General features: G+C 29.7%; 1 protein-coding gene across 1 annotated transcript; it reads left to right on the forward strand.

Moving 5' to 3' along the window:
• The first annotated feature begins 2,639 nt into the window (after positions 1-2,639).
• Positions 2,640-9,267, forward strand: LOC105323212 (peroxisome proliferator-activated receptor delta). The gene is made up of 8 exons (XM_011422213.4): positions 2,640-2,803; positions 5,103-5,391; positions 5,517-5,618; positions 5,807-5,951; positions 6,065-6,246; positions 6,393-6,590; positions 6,699-6,897; positions 7,290-9,267. The coding sequence occupies exons 2-8, from the start codon at positions 5,107-5,109 to the stop codon at positions 7,535-7,537; spliced, it is 1,359 nt and encodes a 452-aa protein (XP_011420515.1). The 5' UTR covers positions 2,640-2,803; positions 5,103-5,106; the 3' UTR covers positions 7,538-9,267.
• The last annotated feature ends 509 nt before the right edge of the window (positions 9,268-9,776 follow it).

Genomic DNA, 9,776 nt, shown 5'->3' on the forward strand with positions numbered 1-9,776 from the left:
CCATTGTAAACATTAAAAACGGAAAAATTATTTTTGACAAAATCATGACCATGCCTCTTTAAAGTCGTAAACCGTGGATAACTGTAGGTAATTTGGGGTTTAAATTCATTTGTTAAAAAAAAATCACAACTTTCATAATATTTTTCATACTGACTAAAAAAAAACATTAGAGCAGATGGCAGCCATTCTCACCTTATTTAGCTGCCTGCAAACCAATACTGATTAAGAATTAATGTATTAATTTATTTCATCACATTGAGAGAAGTAAAAAGTTGTGTATCAATAGAGTGAACATCACCTGTTTCCGTCAATATTATAATTTTTTGATCAGACATTACAACTGTGCCTCAAATGTGATTTAAAAATATAATTTATTAAGTGTCTGCCGATTGTTAGCTGACGTGGAATAACAAAAGTTGTATTCGTTTGTAAATCAAGACTAAATAACCTATACAATCTGTGTTTGTGACAACAAAAAATTACACAATGTCATATAAATATCTTGGTTTTATTTTATTGATAATATATTTATCTAAATTTTTTATAAACAACATTAAAATCAGCTTTTATTACAAATGAAAGAAAGTAAAATGTGGAAAATCGAGATGATTGGTTGCTGATTTTTAATTTTAATTTTTTTAAAAGTTTCGTCGATGAAACTTGTTTATTATGTAAAAATATATATGCATGTAAAATAGAAAACGATAACTGAATAAATATTTAGTATGCACCTTATATTAATTTTAAATAATTTAATTCTGGTTGTAACACGCTTTCTGATTGGTTGAAAAATTTATTTTATATCGTATAAAGAATGTTGCCTACGTCATAGTAAGACAAACGTCAAAAACATATCAATCCGCCTGACGTTACGTTTGAATTTTGTACAATTTGATGTCATTTTATAGATCAAATGACCGTTTTTATCAACAATTGATAGCAAATAACTTAAATTATAAGGAATGAATTCAATATTTTTTAGTTTTATACGATATAAAATGGTTTGGAACAGTTTACGCTTTTTTATAAACCGCTTCGCGGTTTTTTTATATCGTATAAAACTAAAAAATATTGAATTCATTCCTTAAAAAAATGACAAAATGTATGCTTGAAGACATTTTAGAAATTTTTGACGACAATCAATATGTTGAATATAAATATCAAGGTCCATATTTATAGCTTTTATTCCTAACGAATTGTTTCTATGATATATAAATTAAAACGCATTTTAAGTTCTGTTACAATTGTGTTGGATAAAATCAGGTTTCTTTGCTATAGACTGTCGTAATTTACGACTGTCCACTATAAATATGTACATAATTATATAAATATTTTTCGTTTCAGTTTCATTATCACATGATTTATTAATTTTGAAATGCAATATTCTTAATAAGTTTGGAGGAAATAAACAGTATCTTATCATATGTGATATACAAATATAATGTTAAATATTGCAAGAATGTGTACTGGTTTTTCTATTGTATGGTCAAAATTTTGATGGTTGTAAATCTTAAGATACAAAAGTTAGGACGCCGTTGTTTACTCAATCATGATTTATACAGATGAAATATCAAGGACATATCTTACTGTTGGTATGTAAACAAACATTTCCTATTACTTTTTACGTTACATGTGAAATTTAATAGCAATAACTGATAACCTTATATTTTAATGATACGTTTTGATAATTGATAATACGAATATAATTGAAATCAATAAAAAACAATTTTTGCTGTTCAGTTTTCATAGATTATGTATAAAAATGTCTTAAGCGTGAGCTAAATGTGTAAGTTTTTACCTTAATATGTAAGTTTTTACCTAAATGTGTAAGTTTTTACCTTAATATGTAAGTTTCTTCCTGATTGTGTTACTAAGTTTTTACCTGAATGTATAAGTTTTTACCTGAATGTGTAAGTTTTTACATTGTGTACATGTGTTTGTGTATCAGAAATGAAAAGACACTGAACTAATTACATAAGACGAGATTCTTGTAAACTGTAAGAACCTGTCTTAAATACTTCGTATATAATGGTATATTCAGTAATATGTTCGTAATAAATGTAACTACACAAACACACACAACTAAAATTATAGACCGTCCAAAAAAAAAAGAAATTCATCTGACATATATTAAAAAAAAATAAAAATACACAGGTATTAAATAGAATTTTTCAAAAGGAGGATTAAATGCAACAAAATAAAAAAGATAACAATAGAAAATACAAAAATAATAAATACACAAATAACAAACAAAATTTAATTGATTAAAAATAAATTTAATTTAATTTTTAGAAAAGTAAACAAGTAAATAAATAAAAAATGAGATGTGATAACCTAGAGGATAACAATAAATATATTACTACTGTAATCATCGGCAGACTTGGGAGAGCCATACTCCCCGAAGGCGCCTTTTGTTCCTCTTAATGCTAGGTTAAGGCACCCTATCCCTCTACCTTAAATGACCCAGTAGGTCGGTCGTTGTCCTGGTCTGACATTGGTAACCTCCTGGGTTACAGGGGCTTCCAAGGAAAAAACCGTTATCTATATGTAAATGTTTATCCACATTTACTGCTGCATACTTACGTAAAAAGTAGTAAGGTATCATTATACAATCTTCCTTGTCAAATTAGTCAGTTTAAGTCACGATCGTTCCTTCCAACGAAGTCATCGCTCCTTCAGGGGGCCCCTCCGTTTTGCTGCACAGTATAGCTTATTTCACAATAAAATTGTTCGTGTGTTTTGTTTTGTGGCAAAGACGAGTGAGGATCTTACCGGTGATTAGATTCAAGACGGCACTATCAGGGTAGGTGATTTTTCTGCAACCGTTCTTATGATGCAAATTTTATTATAAACGTCTAAGCAATGTTTAAACTAACATCTTATGTATGGTTTGTTGTAAAATATTTGTTGTCAAATTTTCTTCCTACCGAACTGCTATGCTTTGGTGTCAGCCGCTCGATCAGCACTCATGGAAACCTTAAGCAACAATTTGACGTATACATAAATGGCGTGATAGATATCAGTACTGCTTTAAAATATTGATAATGAATTTTTAATAAAAGCCCACATGAGACATGCATTGATTAACTAGTATTATGCCGATGTATGCATGCATATAATCATTTTTAAAATACAAATATCGACTCGATACGAGCCTCGTATCATTGTATACAAATTGTAGTACAAATTGTTGTACAATATAAAACTAAATAAATAAAATCTTCAAAGAATATATATATATATATATATATATATATATATATATATATATATATATATATATATATATATATATATATATATATATATATATATAGTCTAGCAATAATAACCATGATACGGATATAAGAGGCGAAGCGAGTAGAACATTTTTTCGGTATACTTGTATATTTTTATTAGGTTTTCTTTGAATGAATGAAATTGCGACATCTTGTTTTTGAAAAAAAAAATGCTAAAAAAAATAAAAAAAGTATATTCATTTGAAATTTTGTTCAAAGGGCATTACGTAGATGAGACACCTTAATGATCTGAAAAATAATAGGAAGGAATATCATGATATTCCAGGTCATATTTTATATCGGTTATAAAAAATAATATAACGTATGCTCATTGTTACACAACGTAGAGTTGATATAAATAATATCAATAGAAATAAACATTATAGAATTTAAATTACATACATATCTCCAGATATTGATTTTGGAAAGAAAAAGGAATTATTGCAACTGTAATTCAATTTATACTTGATCTTCTTTTCCCTGTATTTAAAATATAAAGCGGAAATCTATTTTCTGCATCGCTCATTTCTTTGAAATAATAATAATTATTATTTCTGCATTGTCATGAAATGTAACAGTTATTCTTCATTTGCAAACAACGAAAGTTAATCGATTAATTTAAAAATTAAAAATTAACATGAAAATAAGTTTATAGGGGAGAAAAGTTAAAAGAAATACCCAAAATATATAATACAGGTAACCACAAAAATATCATGAGTTAGCAAATATGAGAAAGCGCAAGGATCTTAACAGTGTGTTACCCATATTTTAAAGGCAACGAACTGATAAGTGGTTACCTTTACCCTTAAATAGGCCACTGACCGTTAGAACAAGTCTGTCCTATAATGCAAACATGATATTAAGAATTGTGCCGATGACTTGCCTTCACTTTTATTGATGCCTGTGTATTCTTTCTGTACATACAATGACAATGCATGATTTAAAAAAAAAACCCACGACAACATCTTAAATGCAGAGTTTTTGATGCATCGGTTGCAACAGTATCTCTTTACTCTAGTAATGGTAGGCTTCATACCAATTGTAGATATATGAATCTTACATGAAATTGATAATGAATTGCATTTAATTTTATTGAAAATGTTATATCATCACGAAAAGTTAGTTATAGTAAAAAGAAAATTGAAAGATATTTGAAACACGCTATATTTAAACGCTGAGTGAACTCCGTGCTATTTTTGTCAGACTGGATAAATCACACTCGGTTAGGGGAGTTCTCAAAAGTTTATAGGAAGTCACGAATCAGTGTAAAAGTGCACGGAGTGGGATGTTTAAATACAAATGGAAACCTCTTTTTATTTGATTTTTTCCCTAGGACTTTTGATTTTGAACACTGTTCGTTATATCACCACATGTCATCAACACATATTCACTGGCGAGAAATGGTACTCGGCGAGAATTCGAACTGGTCGCACACCAATGTAAAAATGGCTGTTGATTAATTAAAGAGTTTATTTAATAAATATTGGAAACATGTTTTGCAATAGGGTGTTATTCACACTACGGAAGCTGTTAAACAACGTGAGCTTTTTTGTCACATTTTTGTTTCATTTTAGAAATAGCGCATCATAATTATTTATCATATATAACTGTAATACATTTAAGACGAAAATATAGCAAGAATTAAGAATTGTTAAAAATATCTTTAGATACAAAAAAGTTGTAATATGGAATATACATAATTCTATATAGACCAAGAAAACTATCAAAAATGCCCTTTTGCTTAGATTAGAAATTGGAATAAATCATAACATATATGCATTAAAAAATAACTCTGGAAATTATATAGCTTTGATTTGATTTCAGTGTAATGGAACTGGAAAATTCAACATCCAGTGTTGATATTATACTGCACAATCAGGATATATTAGAGTCTCTGTGCGATGAACTACGATCAGATGGATCTTCTCCCGTTTATTCAAGTTCTTCACCTTTGACATCTTCTCCGACGCATCACGGGATTCCCCCTGAGTATTGCTCAGATGTCTCCTCTACCATCTTTGATGATGTTTTTGAACCGCAACCAATCAAATCGCAAACACTCTCCCGCAGTAAATTAAAGGAATATAGGTCTAAACCTTACCAAGATGCAAAGGTAAAGATGCTTTTTAAGGTCAAGACTAAACAGAAATAACAGCTACAAATGTCAGCAATTAAAATCTTAGATAAAATTAAAATTTTAGATAAATACTTTTAGTAACTAAAACTGTATTCTTCTAGAATAAGCAACAATATACACAAGAGCTGGATGTTTTCTGTCGTATATGTGGAGACAAAGCTTCAGGTTTTCACTATGGCGTACATTCCTGCGAGGGGTGTAAGGTATGAAGTCAAGCATTTGGTTTTATGTTTTGTGACGTAAAAAAAAATATTTTTTCTGCAAAATCTTAAGAATTCGAGGTAAAACAAAGCACGTTTTAGCAATGATGTATTTGAAATGATTTTTTTCATTCATAAAACTATGATTATCTGAATTGCATTTATTTAATACAAAATGAATATTTGAATAGGGATTTTTCCGACGAACCTTAAAGAAAAATCTAAACTATCGACCTTGTTCTGAGCAAAGCAAATGTAAAATCAACACAGCGTCCAGAAACAAATGCCAGTACTGTCGTTATCAAAGATGTATAAATGCCGGAATGTCCAAAGATTGTAAGTTCCTGTAGTAGGCCTATTTACTACACTCTAATCTTTCGATCGTAATCAAGATTTGTAAGATAAAAAGTTGGCCTATTTATAACAATTTGTTTTTTTTTTCTTGTTAGCTGTGCGTTTTGGAAGAATGCCCAAAACGGAACGGGAAAAATTAATGGCTGACAAAGAAGAAATGACAAACAACAGAAGCGGTTACGTAATAGAATTGAGAACGTTGTCTGATGTTATCAAGAAAGCATTTCGACAAAACCTTTCCCCAATAATTGAAAATTTCAAAAATCAGCAAGAAAAGGTAAACTTTTAAATGGTAATTTTATCTTTGATAACTCATTATTTAAAAATATGCACTTTTGAAAATATTATTGACTTTTGTAAGGATATACACTGAGAGATTTAGTTTTTATTTGGTTGTCAGAATAAATTTATTTTGACTTTCAGCTGGAACCATCCTCGACCATTGACAAACTTTTGAGTAGCGATTCCGTCTACTTTTTTCGACTTTTCCAAGCCATTTTATGTCCATGTTGTGACGCGGTGATTCGATTTGCAAAATCCCTTCCAAATTTCAATGACATTGGAATGCAGGATAAAGTCATTTTGATGAAACAAGGCGCAATTACCGTTTCAACAATAATGGTAATTTTTTGATGTGTGTTTTAAATGCAATTACAAGCGCACAGCGTAGCCATTCTTAACACAACAATTTTAAAGCAATTTCCAGTACAATTCTCCCCATATTTTTAGTTACAGGCATTGGTGACTCCAAAATATGTGAGTTTTATAGATCAGTCGGATTTTATTCGGGTGACGAGGACCGCCATTAGTGACAACAAGACGTCGAATCTTCTAATGCAGACAATTCTTCTGATTGTGGACAAATTGACATCACTGGAACTGACCCCAATGGACCAGGCCCTGTTTTGTGGCTTGTTGATTATGTCAGGTAAAATCTTTGGAATCCTCTATCATCTAACATTCTAATATTAAAATTTCTCCAATTTTAAATCTCGCATCAGAATCAATTGGTCTTATATTGCTTATTTACTAACAAATAGTCTAAGTAAAAATAGAATTAATCTTAGTGGACACTATGGATGTCACTGATAACAGTTAGTCAGTCACTTATCACTTGTAAGTTCCTGTGAGTGCATGCAGCAAACTTTTCACTTAATTTTAAGATAAAAAGTATAATTATCTTTCTCTAATTCGTTTGTTTAATGTATAGGGCGACTTTAATATCGAGTTATGATGACGTGTAATAGATAGCAAATGTTCAAGAAATTTCTTTGGAAAAAATCTAATATTATTTTGATAAGACTTTTTTTTTTACGACAGACACTAATGGGTTAAGTGAGGATAGTATCATCAAAAATATCCAAAACGACGTGCTCGAAGCGTTAAGGATTTCAATGAAAAGAAACCATTCAAGAAAACCTGCATCGTTACCAAAACTTCTAATGCTTGTGACAGACTTGCGACAGCTTGTGGACGATTTATCCAGAAACATGCAACTGCATTTCTTCGACGAAACTCCAGACTTTTGCAACACAGACCCGCTTCTTCGAGAACTACTTGATCTATAAAATTCGATATAAATATGACTGTTAAGCTTACCGGTGATGTGTTGTGCTACTCAATATCAATTAAAGTTGGAAAATGTGTTAATGACTTCAGAAGAATCATAACTATTGGACTTTTAGAAAAGGCTAGGTGGTAAACTATGGTACATGCGTCGTCTGTAAATCTTCTGAATTACTTATTTAATCATGATTGAAAATTTGACAAATAATATGCATTCCTTTCAATTCTTGATCTAGCTCCTTTTCATGCAAATGAGGGGGTACTTTATTATAGCTACAACTTTCCAGCCTTTTCAATAGCTTAGATATAATATTACTCCAATTTGTTATCAACTCTTTGACTTACATTCTTTGTTGAGATCCGTTAATGATGATGAATGCTGAGTGTTCTGCTGTTAAGCAGTGAACAGTTTTGATATGATAACATTATAAAGAAGTTTTGTGCTCCAACGAAAGGAATATGTTGTTATTGAAGGCTGACAACATATTGGTGCTTGCTACAGAAGGTACATTTAGTAATTCGTTGACTATAGTTTTTTTTACATATACATAAAAACATTTATATATACATGTGATACCAATATCCGGTGGTTCTTGATGTTTCTTTGCTGTTAATGTTCATGCACATGTTTGAACTTTTCCTTTTCGAATATGATTTATATATATATACATACATGTGCCATATAAATGTTTTGTCCCTGCTAACTATTCTAGTGAAAGGTTGTGACATGTTGTACAACTTTTTATTTATTTCCTGCTTTGTGTTTTCTAAATCGATAAATGCTATTTTCATCATCAGTTTAGAAATATACATTGCGTTTCTTTTGGGTAACATATACGTATTTCCTATTCTTGTTTTCTGACCCGGTGACAACAATGCTCTGTTCTTATTTTGTATAAAATGGATTTAATGAATTGTTATATTTACATTCTTACCCGGTGGACTACAAATTTTTAAAGCATTATTATATAATATGTTGTATTTTTTGCATTCCAAACTTATTTAACCGGTGATGTGCACATACCGCTGGCACACTTGTGACGACATTGTTTGTCGTACTGTACATTATTTCTTTTGTCATTTTAACTTTCAATGATTCAGGTAAATACGATTTAAATATACTTTAAAATTTGAATCACATGCATTTTTATGATAGTTTTCAACAGACACAAAACATGTATCAAATATCAAAAATATGTATACATTTTTTTTAAAACGGTATAATGCAATTTAACGTTTATATTAAACACTAAGGTCTTGAAAATATAAAGAAATTGCTGGTGACTTTAATCGAAAACCAAGCAGTTTTCAAACACGTTTCCTGTTTTGTTAACATTATAAACATTTAATATTACTAATGAATGTAAATATATAACTTGCTCAATGAAATGTACTATTTACACCATAGCTGTAACTTTTACAATCTTTTATTTGTGTTAAATTGGGCATCATGTGAACCTTTGGTGAAAGCAATAGTTAATATTCATTGTGTAATTCAACCATAACATGTATATGTACTCCATTCAAAGTATTTCATAACGGAGGTCATGTAACGATAAATTTAGGAAAGGTTGTATTTTAATTTGATATGTTTTCTTATCAAATATACATTTCAAAACGTTTCAAAATATGCGAACTTTGTTGATATTTACCAGCTAAATATAAAACGATGAAGTATAATGACATATATCTGCATTGTTCCCAATTAACATCAATAAAGTATGTGAAAGTTTTTCTTTTGTTTGTTTTGTCCTGGAAAAAGAAGTCCGTTGTTTAATGTTTCAATTTTTATGTATATTTTCCTATCTTCAACGTCTTTGCCTGCGTTATCTTTCATGTTTTGCAGAATTTGCATATTATTCTAGATGTTTTCTGAAATATCTCAGCCAAGTTATTAAATTATAAATGGTACCTTAAGATAAAGTTCATCATATTAAAAATAAAAATAATCAAATTGAACAATATTTAACATGGAAATGTATTTTTAAGATGCTTACTAATAAAAAATATAAAAATTGTTAGTTTCGAGCGAATGACAAACAGATAAATGGCTAACGCATTAACACATTAATACTTTGTGCGTTGAAGTTAAACACAAACGTACAGAAAGTTAACGAAAAACTGTATAGGGTTATAGTTAGTTTCATTATTAATATTTCAAATGAAAGTTGGTCAACAATATGAATGTGCCCTATATTTGCTAAAGAAGATCAGGCATTCTAAGCAGAGTTTGACATATGG

This window comes from Magallana gigas, chromosome 5 (assembly GCF_963853765.1).
Source record: "Magallana gigas chromosome 5, xbMagGiga1.1, whole genome shotgun sequence".
Lineage (NCBI taxonomy): Eukaryota > Metazoa > Mollusca > Bivalvia > Ostreida > Ostreidae > Magallana > Magallana gigas.

Bases quoted from the DNA above. Each gene is read 5' to 3' on its own strand.
- LOC105323212 (XM_011422213.4), top strand. From the start codon at position 5,107: ATGGAACTGGAAAATTCAACATCCAGTGTTGATATTATACTGCACAAT. The intron at 5,392-5,516 runs GTAAAGATGCTT...GTATTCTTCTAG, and splicing joins AACCTTACCAAGATGCAAAG to AATAAGCAACAATATACACA. The intron at 5,619-5,806 runs GTATGAAGTCAA...ATATTTGAATAG, and splicing joins ATTCCTGCGAGGGGTGTAAG to GGATTTTTCCGACGAACCTT.